The sequence below is a fragment of the Pseudopodoces humilis genome, chromosome 1, assembly GCF_049639895.1.
Source record: "Pseudopodoces humilis isolate 2021_Gansu_Grassland_sample_001 chromosome 1, ASM4963989v1, whole genome shotgun sequence".
Classification (NCBI taxonomy): Eukaryota; Metazoa; Chordata; class Aves; order Passeriformes; family Paridae; genus Pseudopodoces; species Pseudopodoces humilis.
This window is the reverse complement of record NC_142200.1, coordinates 77,074,624-77,092,311: the sequence shown is the minus strand read 5'-3', so window position 1 is coordinate 77,092,311 and position 17,688 is coordinate 77,074,624. Positions and strand designations below refer to the sequence as shown.

General features: G+C 41.3%; 1 protein-coding gene across 1 annotated transcript; it reads right to left on the bottom strand.

The window, feature by feature from the left end:
* Positions 1–5,417: 5,417 nt before the first annotated feature.
* Positions 5,418–17,146, bottom strand: LOC148185135 (uncharacterized). Its single transcript, XM_088053218.1, is given in 2 exon segments — positions 5,418–5,465; positions 15,344–17,146. Coding segments are annotated over 2 exon segments (1,851 nt in total).
* Positions 17,147–17,688: the final 542 nt, after the last annotated feature.

Genomic DNA, 17,688 nt, shown 5'->3' with positions numbered 1-17,688 from the left:
CTAAGCTACCCTAATTCAAAATTATCATGTTGCTATTTACCTCCTAAAATAGCTGAAAATAACCCTTTGGACACAACTGAAAGTGTTACTCTCATTTTATATGTGTATAATTTTCATCATAATTATCTTAAGTTGAATGAAAGTATAATTTAAATTTGCAAAGGAAACATACAAGTTGAATTAGAGAAAAGAACACGCATCAGTTAAGAATTCTACTTGAAATTATTCCCGGAAATTATTCCCCTAAATTAATATGCCCCATGAACTTCTAACACTAGAGACTTTAGATTATTTTGCTTTTTTACTAAAAAAAATAAAAGTAGGTATATTCACAAGTCTGGTAACAGCCTAAGGAAAGAATTCTTTCCTCTTTCACTCTGCTTCTTGAGTCTGTTACAAAGGAACAAGATATGACAGAAAAGACCAAAATCTGTGTGAAAACAGACTACATAAAATAGCACAGAATAAAATGTACAATTGCTTAACACGAAACCTTCTTTTAGAAAATTTATTAAGAAAACCACAAGAACTTTTTATTAGTCTCGCTAAGTGTCATTTATGACTGAAGAATAAAGATATAGATGGAACCCCATTTTACTGGAACAAGACAATGTCATCTATACAATTTTCATGGCTTAACCTCAACCAGAAAACAAATCCCATGGAGCTGTTTTCTCATTCCCCACCAACTGTGTGGGGGAAAGAATCAGAGGGATAAAGATGAGAAAACTCATTAATTGAGATAAAGACCATTTAAAAAGTAACGCAAAAGCCACACACACAAACGTAGCAAAGAGATTGGGTGAATATATTCATCCCTTCCCATGGGCAGGTGGGTGTTCAGCCATCTCCAGGAGAGCAGGGCCCACTCACACACAGGGGAAGGCAAATATCATCACTCCATGCATCCCCCACTTCCTTCCTCTCCCCCAGCTTTGTATACTGAACATGACGGGTCTGCAATAACCCTTGGGTCACTTGGGGCCAGCTGTCCTGCCCATGTCCCCTCCCAGTTCATGCCAAACTTCCTCTCTGGCAGGATAGTACAAGAAACAGAAAAGGCCATGATTCAGTGTAATCCCTGCTCAGCAATAACAAAATCAAATCTTTATTATATCTTTATTATCAATAAATAATATAATAATATAATAAAATTATTTTTCTGTTTCCAGCAAAAATTCAAAACATGTCCCCTTAGTTGCTACTGTGAAGAAAACTAACTCCATCCCAGCCAAAACCAGCACAACAATGTAATGTGTAATGTTAGCATTGCCTGCTTATCTTTTGAAGTCATAAAATCAGAGAATGGTTTGGCTCCAAAAGGACTTTAAAGATCATCTAATTCAAATTCCCCTTCCATGGACAGGACCTTTCACAAGACCAGGTTACTCTGAGCCCCATCTGACCCAGTCTTGAAATTTCAGGGATGGGTCACTTTTCTGGGCAACATGTCAACTTCTACTGCTTTTGGTACAATGGATTATTTTCAAATACTTGGGTACAAGTAATTCATATGTAGTGGTCAGATCATAGAAACACATTTTTTCCAATCAAGCCAGTTCTCAAGGGAGAGATTGCAAAATTTAAGAGAAATTTAAAACCTAATAAGCTTTATTACTTTTAAACGTATTAACAGATAAAATTTCAGGGAGTTCTGTAGAAATTAAAGCACACAGTACTGTTAGAATGTGATGTTTAAACTTTGAACCATGATAAGGATCATGATCCTTCATCAAAGTAAATATTTGTTCTTTGCAACCTTCCAGATAGAAAAAGAGTAAGGAAACATAAGGACTCACTCTTTCAAAACTCAAAAGAGCTGTGAACAATGTTGGGCTTTCTCCCAACTCTCCTGTTGTTCAGCCACTTATTTACGTGGCATGATTTTTAGGTGCTTAACAAATATATGTTACTGTGAGAGATTAAGAAAGCTAGTACTTGTCTTACTGTAAAAGCATAGTAAAATATATTGTTTTCCTCTCAGATCTTAAATGAAAAAAACACTGCAACTTGCTTATGTTTGAAATTCTGCAATTACATCTCAAGAATTTCAACAATTATATAGACACAGGCTTTGTTTACATTTTCAAAATACAGCATCCATTATTTTGAGACTGTAATTCAAATTAAACGTATGTCATGGGGTAGCTTTACCTTTAAGGTGGTTTTGAGAGCTAAGGAAGTTGAAACTGCTGGTGGCTGATGGGAGTTTTTTCTCCTGACCAATTATCAGTCATTTCTAAAATTGACAGCAGTTTTGACCATTAAAAAGTGAATTCAACCTGTGAACACCCCCTTAAGAAGTACAGTCAGAGGTCTCTTGTTCTCTTTTGTTTCTGGCTTTTGAGAAGGTAACAAGGCTCTGTGGTAGCCTCCTCCATCCCCCCCCCCCTCCCTCGGCCGGAGAGGAAGAAAGGGAGGGTGAGGGGGAGGAAAGGAAAGCAGAGCTGGCAGCCTGGTTTGGTTTTCAGTTTCTGCTGCTGGACTGAAACCTGACACCATGAACTCTTGCAGCTTTTCTAAAGCTTTTAATTCTTTTACTACCTGGATAAACGTACAGATTACTCCTTTTTCCCAGAAAGATAAAGAGAGAGACAATCATCATGAAGAAGACATCATAAAACCACCAAAACCAGTGAGGAAAAGAGTTAAGTTTTAAATAGGAGAGAGAGAATAAGGAGATGCTTTACAGCTGAAATATCTTTCTGTTAAAGCTATGGAGATGGACAATAGTAGTTTAAAAAGACTCCTTTAATTCATGACAGAGTATTGGGAGGAATAGAGTGTTCAAAGTGTGGACTTTTGAGAAAAAGAGAGAGTACTTGTGATACAGTGAGTTGCTGGAACTGGGTAGAGTGAAGATTTTGAAGCCTTGGAGGCAAAGAGAAAACTGCTTTCCAGGAAAGCTCACAGAGACAGATGAAGAAGACTTTTGCCTTTGAATAACTCATCCTTAAAATGACATCCCTAAACTCATGGCCCATACACACCTCAGAGTGATGTGAAATGGGAGGAGAAGAACTGATGACAGATTTCCGGGCAGCTGACATCAGAGCAATAGAAACTATAACAGAAATAGTTTCCTTGTAAAAAACCCATAAGTTAGCAGAAAGAGACTTCTGTTTCTCTACAAAGACTGATGAAAAGACTCTAGCAAGAATTGAGACTGTTTTTAACCATCAAAGTTCTAAAGTTTGTTTGTCTCTATGTTGTCATGTGTACAAAGAAATGGTCAAGTAGTGGGAGATAAAAGGGTTTTCTGGAAGTTTATTCTAGTGTTCTTATTCTTGTAGTTTGTTAATAAACTTTCTCTATTCCTTTTAAGTTTTAAGCTTGTTTTGCTCTTGTTCTAATCCATATCTCACAGCAAGAAATAAGTAATTTTTTTAGTTATTGGTTTAAAACCATGACAACGTACAATGAAAATACTGCAGTAAGGGAGCTGTTGGGTTTGTTTAACTCATCTTTGTACCTGGAAAGTATAAGCAGCTTACTTAATCTGCCACAGACTTAAGGCAAATTTATTGTTTCTCAGGGAGTTTCTTAATTATACAGTTCTCAAATTTTAAATGACAAAATAACTTGACTAAGACTTTTGTGTGGCTGCCATTTTTTATCCCTCTCTCAGGAGGAGCAAACCCCCATGAACATTAAGGAATTATTCTCTCAAGTTGCAAAGAAGTATTTGAACATCCATAATAAAGCCAAGTCTGTCACTCCAGCTGAGAACAAATCTTTGCAAGCTTCAGAATTGCCACAGGGACACATTTCTTTTGAGGATCAAGTCCAAAGTGACACTCAAGATTATATGTCTCCTGTGGGACAGTGGTGATTGCTTTGCTTTTTTTGCCTTTATTTTTCTCTCCTTCATCTTGCAGGGATGCTGCACTTAAAAAGTTGGGGTTTTTTTGTTTATTTCCATGTCTCATTGGGAATAGGAAATCATGGCCATTCCTTTTCCTCTTTCCTCTCCCTCTCCACAAATTCAAGCTAATTCACATAGGCTTTTTTTGTGTTTGAAGATGTTTTTATTTTGACTCAAAAAACCTAACCAAGTAGAACTGATACCCTTGGGCATAATGAAAGGTTTATTTTCATAAGTAAAGACAAGAAATTATTTTATCCATTTAAAGAACAAGGTTGTGTATAGGTTAAGACTAACAATGCCAGAAGAATAAACATGAAGGGTACACTCCCACCCAAAAAAAAAAAAAAAGCATAACAATATCCAAAGACTGTGATTAAAAGATGCTCTTTAGCTGCATGACAAGCCACAGCCTGCAATAGGGAAAAAAATGGAAACATAGTGGATGAATTTCATCTCTTAAATGACTCTTTTGGCTTCATGTTACAGCAGAATAAATTCATCTCTCTCCTTGACAATCACTCATATCTCTAATGTAAATTAATTTTTAATTCTTTTTTACGATTTACCTAGGAAATAACGTCAGGATTTTTTCATATAAGATGTACAATAATTTCACACTTAACCTAGATGGCAAGAATTATGGTAAATTGGACCTTTTTTTTCCTAATGAAAAATTATTAAGCAGGAAATACAGTGCAGTAAAGCTACTTTACAGGCTGCTTGCTCAGACATAGCAGAAGTTTGACTGCATCTCACAGGTCCCAAATCCCACCCTGCAAACTATTACATCAAATTCAGCAGAACTTTTCTGGTTCACGTTACTCAGAGACTTCATCTCTCTCTTCACTTATTTCTCTACGTTTTCTGCTACCTTCAGTTGAAAGAAAGTGGAAAATACCTATTTTGCCAGCCATTAATGTTACAGTAACAAATTTCTTCTGTGAGTGTTTAACAGAAGGAATGAGTCAGAGCTGGCATGCAACACTTTTAAATATAACTGTAGTCGTGAACAAACATAATCACAAAAATTAAACTAAACCCAGTGTTTTCTGCTGAGGCTTGAAAGTTGTTAAAAGGTATAAAAGAAATACTTTTGATAATTTCCCTCATTCATATTGTCTTAAGCATGTAACGAGCATATAAGCTCTCAATTTTTATGCAAGATAAATGCAGATTTATTCTTCACTGCTCATGCTCTCAACAGCAAAAAAGCACCACACCACTTGAGGGAGGGAGGGAGGAAGGAGGAGGCAGGAAGGCAGGAAGGCAGGCAGGAAGGCAGGAAGGCAGGCAGGAAGGAAGGAAGGAAGGAAGGAAGGAAGGAAGGAAATAGTTATATGTGGTCTCTTAAAATTTAAGCTTAACAATACTTTTGAAACTGAAGCTGAAATATTTTTGATGACTCTCTATCTTCAATCTTTTAATAATCTCATAATTTACTGTATGTTCTCCAACCCCACAGTAGTTGTCATTTGCTTGACTTCTTAATTATGACACATATGAACAATTCAGAGTAACTCAATAAAAGTGACAGAGATATCCTAAATGTTCACCAAGTGTCACACTTCTCAGGTTCTTCCTTTGGAGTACTAGGACCCTGGAAATGGATCAATTACATTTTCAGCACATTGAAACTGATTTTCTTTCAACATCTTTCAAGTTTTATCCCTTTTTTGCTGCTGGTCATTCTGTCTCTGTAAAAGCTTATGTTAGCCTGCAGACTTCTATTCAGGCTTTGAGCACTTAGAGTTTCTATTCCCTTTTCTTGTCCACAGTTTTGCTACAAGAGGATAAACTTCACCCAGGCCCTCATTTGAGTGCATCTAAGAGCAGATGCTATCTTTTCCTTCAATAGCTCTGTGAGTTGCCAGATTTGGATCGTTTCTACTTTGGGGCCTGGGAGATGACTGCCCAAATAAGGAGCTTCTCATGGGTAGACTCTGCTCTTAAGTGAGTGACAACAAGGGGACATCTAGGGTTTTCATCCTGTAATAGCATAACTGGAATATTCATTCAGTTGTTACTGTGTAACAGTGTTTAGACAGCCCACACTCTAGAGCATTCAAGCCTTAGTAGACTTAAATGATCCTCTACCTTGAATTTGCAAGGCAGGGTGTAGGCAAAAGACCAGGCTGCAGAGGCAACCTTTCATTCTATGTTCTGGATCCTTGAAGCTGCAAAGTCAGTCTAGGGATCTCCTATTTCAAAAAACACATGGCAACACTTTCCAGGACTTCATTCTGCATTATTGCTGACTTTGTGGCTAAAACCAACTTTATCATTTAAGTTCATTTGGCAAGCTGGAATACTGCTGCTTTTTGATTAATTTATTCAGGGAAGAAAGGGTCCCTAAACAATCTGTCCTTACACTGTACAGTCATCGATCCCACTTGTAATCTCCTTAAGATGTCTCTCTATTCAGCTATTCATACTTAATTCTCAGCAGATTCTGCTGACAGACACTCATCCTCACTCATCAAGTTCATGAGCCCTCTTAATCTGCACACATGTTTAATAGGAACTTTGAGATGTTTCATAGGCTTGGGGTTATTATTGAAACATGGAGTTAATTGGGCAGATCTCAAATGCACAGGAGACAGGAGGGATTACAATTGCAAAACTAAGTGTTGCACTTCTTGGTGACACTTTTGTTCTCTGTTCTTCAACAGATAACTAAGAATCCCATTTATTATGTGTGTTTCCTAAGATGTCTACAGTTTCTACAGTTATTACTTAACAGTGTAATTCACTGTATTTTACAGAAATTCTTGCCTCCTAGAAAGTGACAATTTCCTCTGTTACTAGCATACTCAAAAGGGCTTTTCTTAAACCACTAATATCAGTTTGCAAAAAAATTACATCTTTAGAGTATATACCATGATGTTGCAAATGTGGGGATTTTTAAGTCCTCCCTCTTTACTTGAACCCAAGTAAAGAAGAAACACACATTATGTGCAAGATGTTACTCAGAAGCACCTCTCTTTTAGAATCCATTCTTGAACATATACTTTGCTTTGTACTTCCCCACAAGGTAGTTCTCTCATGATAAAGCTTGCAGCCAGAAGCTGAAAGCAATTAAAGGCTATAGACCTATTTCCTATCATATACTGAATTTTAAGGTGCCATAAATAAAAACAGGAGTAGTATTGATGCCATTTAGGTTTTGCCTTTTATTCTTTTGTATGTTCTCTGTATTCTTAACACATATATTTGTAACTCTGTCACCTATTGTAATAGTGACTAGTTTTCCCAGTACTTTCCCTAGACAGAAAGAGAAAACAAATTCCAGAAATCCAAGCCCTGGGAGGTACAAGGCCCCTGTGCTATCTTGGTTCTTCCTGGGAACTCTTTGAAACACATTCTCATGGACAAGGTACAGCTAGTGTCAAGGTGGGGACTCCAGAGAAGGGGCTTGACCTGGGGAGGAATTGCATCACCACTTGTCCTCCTAATTGGTGCTTTTTATCAATTATGCTAATTTCCTAAAACCTATGAAAATGTACTCACCCCTGGGGGAAGTGGGCTTTTGTGGACATCTTTCCATAACTGCTCCTGAAAGCCTTCAAATCATTAAAGATCCCCTTTCACATTAACTCCTTAGTAGGATTATCTTGAGTTTCTTTTCCAGGTTGGAGAATAGGCAACAATACAAAAACAAAAACATTGATGCTAAGTTACCAGTCTTTTCAATTAACTGCCCCTTCTAATTCAAGATATGAGTATTAAATGTATTATGCCCTGAACGAAAAGGGATCATGATTAAATTTAGATTGTTAAAAAAAATTTCTTTGCATATTATCTGCAAAGTAAGTTCTACCAAACAGTAAAAATTCATTTCTCAAAATAAAAATATCAAAGACAAATGCTTAATGAGGCTGTTTGAAATCAAATGAGGAGTCAGGGATGAAAAGGTCAGTTGCCTTGTTTGTTTTTAAATGTCTCAAGCAAGAAGGATTCTGTATTATTCCTTAGGAGATAAGTACATTGTCATTCAAACCTTTTCTTATTAACTCTAACTGTAATCTTATTTTATAATCCTTTAATTATAAAACTTACAGTCAACAAGGCAATGCTATGCATGTATAACATCCTTCTAAGGACATTAGGGATCAATATTCCTTAATCCAGTGCCACCCCAGAGTGACTAATTATAACCATGCCTGTTTTCTGTCAAGAGCCAGTGGTAGGTACACATATTTATCCCATTTATAAACTAAGTAAACTTACCAGACTGATATAGAATGAAAGGCTGCATGCAAGTTTAAAACACATTTCCCACTGTGAGGTAATATACCAGTGGGAAAGAAGAAAGGCTTTTCAGGATGGAAGCTCAGTGTTAGCCCAGTAAATTGAGCAACTGGCTCCTTTGGTAACAAAGATGAATCTGGACACTTAACAGAAACAATTTAATATAATCAGGCTGTCTCTTACAGTAAGACAGAAAAGATTAAACTTCAGAAGGAAATGTTCTCTTGAAGTTCTGAAAGAACTCACAGCGGGACTGGTAGCATGAACTAACATGTTTCATTAAACAAGAGTAAGCTAAGCCAATCCTAGAAATCAGAAAAGTTAACAGAGGGCAAATTGCAAGCATTATTACTCAGGATATCTGGTAGAAACAGTCTGCGGGAAAAAAACAGAGACTTCCAAGTAGGCTGTCTGCAACAAATGGGAACTCAGGTTTAGGGTTTGCACACAGACTAGACTATGGTTCTATTAAGAATCTGCGCCAATATGGAAATGTGTTCCAAAAACAAGCTAACATCAGGAATCTGCTGCAGTTAAGTGGAGATCATTGCCAAAATTCAACGGATCAGAAGAACAATAAAAACAGATGTGAAAGTGTAGCATTAATCCCAGGAGGATACCTCAGTTTACATGACTCACAGTAACAGTGGAGTGTGAATATGAGAGGATTTCACATTAAAATTCTGTCATCCTCAGGCTTTCCATGAGTCTGAACAGCACAAGTGGTAGGATGGAGGGCCAGCGAAATAAACTGTTCTAATATAGTCAATTCAATAGTTTTATGAAACCTTCTAAGAAAACAGGTCACAACTATGCTGAAAAAGTCGAAATCTATTGACTGGTTCACTAAAATTGTGGTCAGAGTCTTACTTATAAAAAATATCTTTCTTTAAACATGAACTAGTCAATCCACTTGACAAAGGCTGTAAAAGATACCTGGGGACTAAGATGTTCACACACTTTATATCATATTATTTCTAGCATTTCAAGTGTCATAGTACACGTACCCTATGCTGTCATTTTAATGTCAGTTTATAACAGTTCTTGTTGGACTAGAAGATATTTGAAGAGCAGGAACCATCTTTGTTGCTATCACAGAGTAGTGCAAACATTCTCAGTGGGTTCCTTTAAGAACAAACAGTATAAGCAGCAGCATCAGAATGTTTTTACACTAATAATAACTACTCACACAATTCCCCATCTGACACAAAACCAGTCATTTAGACTATAAAGGAAAAAATGAAAATCGTGAAATTGTATTTGAAAGCTTAAACAGTTTAAGACAAATTAAGCATTATTTCCCTATTCATATTTCTGTGAGTACTTTAAAAATGTAACTTTCAGTTAGTAAATCCAAATTTTATACAATTTTCCTTTTAGCATCTTGTTGCCTTTTTCCAGCCTGGAAAAGAAACTCAAGATAATCCTACTAAGGAGTTAATGTGAAAGGGGATCTTTAATGATTTGAAGGTTTTCAGGAGCAGTTATGGAAAGATGTCCACAAAAGCCCACTTCCCCCAGGGGTGAGTACATTTTCATAGGTTTTAGGAAATTAGCATAATTGATAAAGAGCACCAATTAGGAGGACAAGTGGTGATGCAATTCCTCCCCAGGTCAAGCCCCTTCTCTGGAGTCCCCACCTTGACACTAGCTGTACCTTGTCCATGAGAATGTATCTTGAAGAGTTGTTCTCAACCTTGGTTCCCAGGAAGAACCAAGATAGCACAGGGGCCTTGTACCTCCCAGGGCTTGGATTTCTGGAATTTGTTTTCTCTTTCTGTCTAGGGAAAGTACTGGGAAAACTAGTCACTATTACAATAGGTGACAGAGTTACAAATATATGTGTTAAGAATACAGAGAACATACAAAAGAATAAAAGGCATAAACCAAGTGGTATCTGTCTCTATCCTGAATATTAAATCTAAAAATTAATGACTAACACAAAATATTGCTATGTTCACAATGGTAAAGGTTGACATGCTCCTATTGCCTGAGTTAAGAGAACTTTAAAATAATCATCACACTCTTTTCCTCCTCTCTTGGCATCGGTTCAAGGCCACAATTATAAAGTTGCATGAGGGTTTAGCTTGGCCCCATAGAGTCAGTTGAAGATTCTGGTTAGTCATTTTATCTAATTGGAATATTTACCTAAATTTGGGGATGCTTTATCAAAATTATTAACCCACAAAATTATTGGCATTTCAAAAATTAATCTTTGATTTTAAGGTAATTATGAATGGAAGACTGGGGTTTCTTTGACTGTCAGTATGCATACACAATTTAGTTGTAATGAGCTCAGATTCTTCCTTAAGAAAGACAGGAATTGAAATAAAAGGAATTTTCTGATTTCATTTACCTTTATAAGATTGTCCATTCAGATTTTGACTTGATGTGTCTTATGTTTGTATGTCTAAATAAATACTCCAAAGGACAGAAACAATTATGAAAAGAATTAAAGAAGATATCCTTCATCAGCTGAAAACCTAATGTGCCATTTTTAGTGCAGTTTTACATGTGCATGACAAAAGCTGCAGTTTATGAAATGGGAACCTCAGCACTTTATGGATTTATTGACTTCTCATTACTAAGAGACATGGTGATGAAGACAGGAAATATTGGCAGCGAGCTTCCAATCATGTTAAGACTTGGACACAGAAGACAACTGTTGGCTCCCTCTCATCGTTCCAATTTAACCACAACCATCTGATTGAAGAATCTGGATTGGACAACAGAAAAACAGGGTCCTGAAATTCAGCTGAAATAAGACTGAGTTTTAACAGGACAAACTCCTTTTTTTTGTTGCACACCATGTATGTTCTTGAATTGTAAACTGAATACTTGCTTATGAGTTATACATAGCAATTAAACACATGTTGAAAACAACACCCTTAGCAGTTCTAATATTGGAAGGGGGAATAATTATGAGGTGCCATATTGTCCTGGTTTAGGGCAAAATTTGGGAGAAAACCTCCAGTGGGGCTCCCCCCGGGAAGCAAACCCACGTGGCCCTTTTTTTCCCACCCCCCAACCAGTTCGGGAAGAGATTTCTCTGAGAGAAGTGGAAAAAACCTGTTTATTTCACAGGCACAGCACTACCCAGCACAAAAATGAATGATATCAAATTACAAAACCTCTTGCCCTTCAGAAGAGATGACAAACTTCAGAGGGTCTCTTTCCTGTAGGTGTTCGCTCTGTTATCAGTCCCTCTGGCGCTGGAAAATGCCGCTGCCCAGGCTGGGCTCCCGGTAGTCCACGGGTGCAAGCTCCCGGTGCTCCCCCGAGTCCCCAGTCCAGAGCAGGTTCGATTCGTTTCAAAAAAGGGAAAGAAAACAGTCCAGGAAGACCTCTCTGCTCCGGCTAGTTGGAAAGCCAAGGCGATCTGTGTCTTGTTGTCTGTCTGTGCTGTAGTCAAAACTCCCGATGCGGGGGGAGCAAGTACAATCTCTGATAACAGACTCGGTGCTTCTTTTCCACTCACTTTTACTCTGAGATGGAATTTTAAGAATACAAAACCTGTGTCTGGGTTAGGTGGACGAATGGGGATACAATTTAACATCATAATCAACCCAGGACATTCCACCCCTTATCCCCATATCGTCGACTTACTGCCAAAACTAACATTCCAACTCTGCACACATTTACATACATAGAAACTTCCCCTCCGTTCCACCCAAAAAATACAAGCAATATATCTATCATGCCTCTGTCATGCCCCACACTAAGCTACTGAATCCAGACCGCCACGCTGGAGAGCTGCAGGATTCCCCACTCTCTCATTTTACTCACTCAAAACACCATCTTTCACTTGCTCATACCTTCAACACTTACACATTTCCTTCTATTTCATGTCTGCGTGGTTTAATGTACAGACAATGGCAGTAACCTTTCACCCAATGATCAGGTCTCCCTGAGGTACACATCGTGTTGTTCCATCTCTCTGCATTATCCACCATGTACAAGCTGGTCCTTGAGCAAAGACAACCCCATGAATGGGTTTGTCTGTGCTCGAGGTAGAATTGACCCAAACTGTCTTCCCTAGCAGACCTCTGACATGTATCACTGGGACTTTGTCTCCGTCTACTACATGTAAAGACTCAGACTGGGCAGGACCTGTTCGGTTGGTGGAACCTCTGGTGTTGACTAACCAGGTGGCCTTTGCTAGATGTTGCTCCCAGTTTTTAAAAGATCCTCCACCCAGTGCCTTTAAGGTATTTTTTAACAGTCCATTGTACCTCTCCACTTTCCCGGCTGCTGGTGCATGGTAAGGGATATGGCACACCCACTCAATGCCATGTTCCCTAGCCCAGCTGTTTATAAGACTGTTCTTGAAATGAGTCCCATTGTCTGACTCAATCCTCTCAGGGGTGCCATGCCTCCAAAGGACCTGCTTTTCAAGTCCCAGGATGGTGTTCCAGGCAGTGGCATGAGGCACAGGGTAGGTTTCCAACCATCCTGTGGTGGCTTCTACCATTGTGAGCACGTAGCGCTTGCCTTGGCGGGTTTGGGGCAGTGTGATGTAGTCGATCTGACAGGCCTCCCCATACTTGTATCTGGACCACCGCCCACCGTACCAGAGGGGCTTCAACCGCTTGGCCTGTTTGATCACAGCACATGTCTCACAGTCATGGATAACCTGAGAAATGCTGTCCATGGTTAAATCCACCCCTCGGTCTCGTGCCCACTTATAGGTGGCGTCTCTACCCTGATGACCTGAGGCATCATGAGCCCATCAGGCTAGGAACAACTCTCCCTTATGTTCCCAATCCAAATCTATTTTTGACACTTGTATCTTTGCAGCCTGATCTACCTGCTTATTAATTTGGTGTTCCTCATTAGCTCTACTCTTGGGGACATGGGCATCTACGTGGCAGACTTTCACTGGTAGTCTCCCTACCCTGGTAGCAATATCTTTCCACTCTTTAGCAGCCCAAATTGGTTTTCCTCTACGTTGCCAATTAGCCTCTTTCCACCTCTCCAACCATCCCCACAGAGCATTGGCCACCATCCATGAATCCGTGTAGAGATAGAGCTTTGGCCACCTCTCTCTTTCAGCAATGTCCAGGGCCAGCTGAACAGCTTTGAGTTCAGCAAGTTGACTTGATCCACCTTCTCCTTCAGTGGCCTCTGCGACCTGTCGTGTGGGGCTCCATACGGCTGCTTTCCACTTCCGGTTCATCCCTACGATGCGACAGGAACCATCAGTGAAAAGAGCGTAGCGTGTTTCTTCTGCTGGCAGCTGGTTATATGGTGGAGCTTCTTCAGCCCTTGTCACTTCCTCTTGTTCTTCATCTGTGAGACCAAAATTTTCACCTTCAGGCCAGTTTGTAATTATCTCCAAAATCCCAGGGCGATTCAGTTTACCAATATGGGCGTGCTGCGTGATGAGGGCAATCCACTTGCTCCATGTGGCACTGGTTGCATGATGGGTGGAAGGAACCTTTCCCTTGAACATCCATCCTAGCACTGGCAGTCGGGGTGCTAGGAGGAGTTGTGCTTCAGTGCCAATCACTTCAGAGGCAGCTTGGATTCCTTCATAGGCTGCTAAAATTTCTTTTTCTGTTGGGGTGTAGTGGGCTTCGGACCCTCTGTAGCTTCTACTCCAAAATCCTAATGGTCGGCCTCGAGTCTCCCCAGGCACTTTCTGCCAGAGGCTCCAGGACAAGCCATTGTTCCCGGCTGAAGAGTAGAGCACGTTCTTCACATCTGGTCCTGTTCTGACTGGGCCAAGGGCTACTGCATGGGCGATCTCCTGTTTGATCTGAGCAAAGGCTTGTTGCTGTTCAGGGCCCCAGTGGAAATTATTCTTCTTCCGAGTGACCAGGTAAAGAGGGCTCACAATCTGACTGTATTCAGGAATATGCATTCTCCAAAACCCTATGGCACCTAAGAAAGCTTGCGTTTCCTTCTTATTAGTTGGTGGAGACATTGCTGAGATTTTGTTGATGACATCAGTAGGAATCTGACACCGTCCATCTTGCCACTTTACCCACAGCTCTCACGAGCTGGTCCCTTAACTTTGCTCTTCTTGATGGCAAAACCAGCTTCCAGGAGGATCTGGATGATTTCCTTTCCTTTCTCAAACACTTCTGCTGCTGTGTTCCCCCACACAATGATGTCATCTATGTACTGTAGATGTTCTGGAGCCTCACCCTTTTCCAGGGCAGCCTGGATCAGTCCATGGCAAATGGTGGGGCTGTGCTTCCACCCCTGGGGCAGTCGGTTCCAGGTGTACTGCACTCCCCTCCAGGTGAAGGCAAACTGAGGCCTGCATTCTGCTGCCAGGGGAATGGAGAAAAATGCGTTAGCAATGTCAATAAAGGCATACCACTTCGCTGCCTTGGACTCCAGCTCGTACTGGAGCTCCAGCATGTCCGGCACGGCAGCGCTCAGCGGTGGAGTCACTTCATTCAATGCACGATAGTCCACAGTCAATCTCCATTCTCCTTCAGATTTACGCACAGGCCAGATGGGGCTGTTGAAGGGTGAGTGGGTTTTGCTGACCACCCCTTGGCTCTCCAGCTCTCTGATCATCTTGTGGATGGGGATCACAGCATCTCGAGTTGTTCTATATTGTCGGCGGTACACCGTCGAGGTGGCAATTGGTACTTGTTGTTCTTTCACCTTCAGAAGTCCTACTGTAGATGGATTCTCGGACAGTCCAGGCAAGGTGTTCAGTTGCTGGACACCCTCTGTCTCCTCAGCTGCTATCCCAAAAGCCCACCTGAATCCTTTTGGGTCTTTGAAATACCCACTTCCGAGGTAATCTATGCCCAAAATGCATGGGGCCTCTGGGCCTGTCACAATGGGGTGTTTCTTCCACTCATTTCCCGTCAGGCTCACGTCTGCTTCCACCAAGGTAAAATCCTGTGATCCCCCTGTCACGCCAGCAATAGAAACAGATTCTGCCCCTACATGTCTTGACGGGATTAGCGTGCACTGTGCACCAGTGTCAACCAAGGCCTCATATCTTTATGGTTCTGATGTGCCAGGCCAACGAATCCACACAGTCCAAAAAACACGATTTTCCCTAGCCTCTACCTGGCTAGAGGCAGGGCCCCTCTAAGCCTGGTTATCCTTCTTTCCTTTGGTATATGTCTTGGATGTTCCTTCAAGGGGATCGGACATGTCATCATCATCATACCTGGCAGTTCGGCTACGTGCAACTGGAGCTGCTTCCCTTTTGGTGGAACTTCCTTTGTGACTCTTCTCCTCCTTCAATTCACGCACCCGTTGTGCCAGAGCTGCAGTAGATTTCCCATCCCATCTCCTCATGTTCTCTCCGCAATCACGCAGGAAGAACCACAGCTCAGCTCGTGGGGTATACCTTCTCTCCCGATCAGGGGAACGTCTGCGTTGAGTGCCAGGACCTCTGATCTGTACTGCTGAAATTTGGAGAAGGTCCTCTTTAATCTCATCTCTAAGTTTCTTGTGATTCTCCTCTATTTTATCCTCTAATTTCTGCAGATGTGTTTCCACAGCTGCAATTCTTGCATGTGTGGGGCCATGCACGGCATCTACATATGCTCGAAGCTTCTTCGCCATATCCAGCACGGTCTCCTCCCTTTCATTCCGCTTCATCATTGCTAAAGCAGATGCATATTCTTGTGGCCCAAGTCGTACCAATTTTCGCCACATCACGGATGTACATGGCACCAAGTCTGGATTCTTAGTTGGTATGTCATCTGAAAAAACACTCTCTGCCACTGCCATTTCTCTCAGGCGTTGGATCCCTTGTTCGATGGTTTTCCACTGCGTTTGCTGCATGTAGAGATCATCTACACACAGATGTCTTTGGGCTACACTTTCAAGGACCCGTGCCCAGAGACTGCGAGGGTTAGCCCCCCTCATCATCCCCTGGTCAATAACCGGATCATGTGACAGGGATCTCAGATGCTTCGCTTCAGTGCCATCTAGAACTGTAGCTTTACCTGCGGCATCTCACAGACGGACTAACCAACTAATTATAGATTCATCAGGTCGTCGAGTGTAGTCCTTCCTCAGGCCACGAAGATCTTTCAGAGAAAAAGACTCAATATTAGCCTCTGATCTTGTGCCAGTTGCTTTGACTCTCGGTTTTGTGTCAGGAGGCGTTGAGGGTCCTTCTCCTGCATCATCATCATCATCATCCACTGGTCAATCAGTTTTATCTGTGCACTTTCCACTTTTTGTGCTAATAGCAACAGCCATTGGTTGAGGCTTGCTGTCCGGTTTAGCTACCAGCTTTGTAACTGGGAGGTTGGCTGCAGCCTGAGTAATTGGGGTAGCTGTTGATTTACCTCCCTGTCCCCTTCCTCCTGTTTGCTGCCCTACAGTATCTAGCAATGTACGGTACGCATATGCCAGGGCCCAGCTTACTGCAATGATCTTTTTTTCTTTGGAATTATCCTGACACTTCTCTTTCAGATATTTCCCCACCTCAGCTGGATTCAGAATTTGTTCATGTGGAAAGTCCCAAACTACAGGGTCAGAAAATCCCTTCAGGATTTGGCCCATATCCTCCCATTCTCCACCCCACTCAGGACTTTCCATGCTTGGTTCAGGGGTCTCATCAGTCCCTCTAGAAATCTCAGCCCTCATTCTAGAGAGGCTGAAGACTGTATAAAGGAAACTTACCAGATTAAATGCCAGAAAGATGGTCTCTTTAACATTCAGGGGAAACTGAACACTCGCCAATAATGATGTAACCGATTCAGAGGAGAAGAAGGAAAGGAAAGGTTGAAAAGCCTCATTTCCTGCTCCTCCTCTAACAAACTGGGTGCATAACCATACCCATGAATCCTTTATATTTGGAACAGACTGCAGCACCTGAATAAACTTCTTGGAAATCATAATCACTAGGCCCAGCCCAATAGCTATTCTAATCTGTGCCCCTCTACTGTAAAAGCTATGTGTTAGGGACAATACCGGGGCTAGTTGTGGATAAGAAAATAAACCAAGGGACCATAAAGGTATTAAAACCTCAAAAAAGCCTAGTGACCAGAAACACATGAAGGCCTGCACCCCAAAAGACATTATTAATTCAAGCAGCATGGCTGGATGGCTAGGGACTGCTTTATCTTATCCCAATACAAAGTAATTGCCACTTCAGTACAATCAGTACAGGGTTTTTCCACTCTCTCGTGCCATGCGCTGGGCGCCAATGAATGTATTTGTCCTGGTTTAGGGCAAATTTGGGAGAAAACCTCCAGTGGGGCTCCCCCCGGGAAGCAAACCCACGTGGCCCTTTTTTTCCCACCCCCCAACCAGTTCGGGAAGAGATTTCTCTGAGAGAAGTGGAAAAAACCTGTTTATTTCACAGGCACAGCACTACCCAGCACAAAAATGAACGATATCAAATTACAAAACCTCTCGCCCTTCAGAAGAGATGACAAACTTCAGAGGGTCTCTTTCCTGTAGGTGTTCGCTCTGTTATCAGTCCCTCTGGCACTGGAAAATGCCGCTGCCCAGGCTGGGCTCCCGGTAGTCCACGGGTGCAAGCTCCCGGTGCTCCCCCGAGTCCCCAGTCCAGAGCAGGTTCGATTCGTTTCAAAAAAGGGAAAGAAAACAGTCCAGGAAGACCTCTCTGCTCCGGC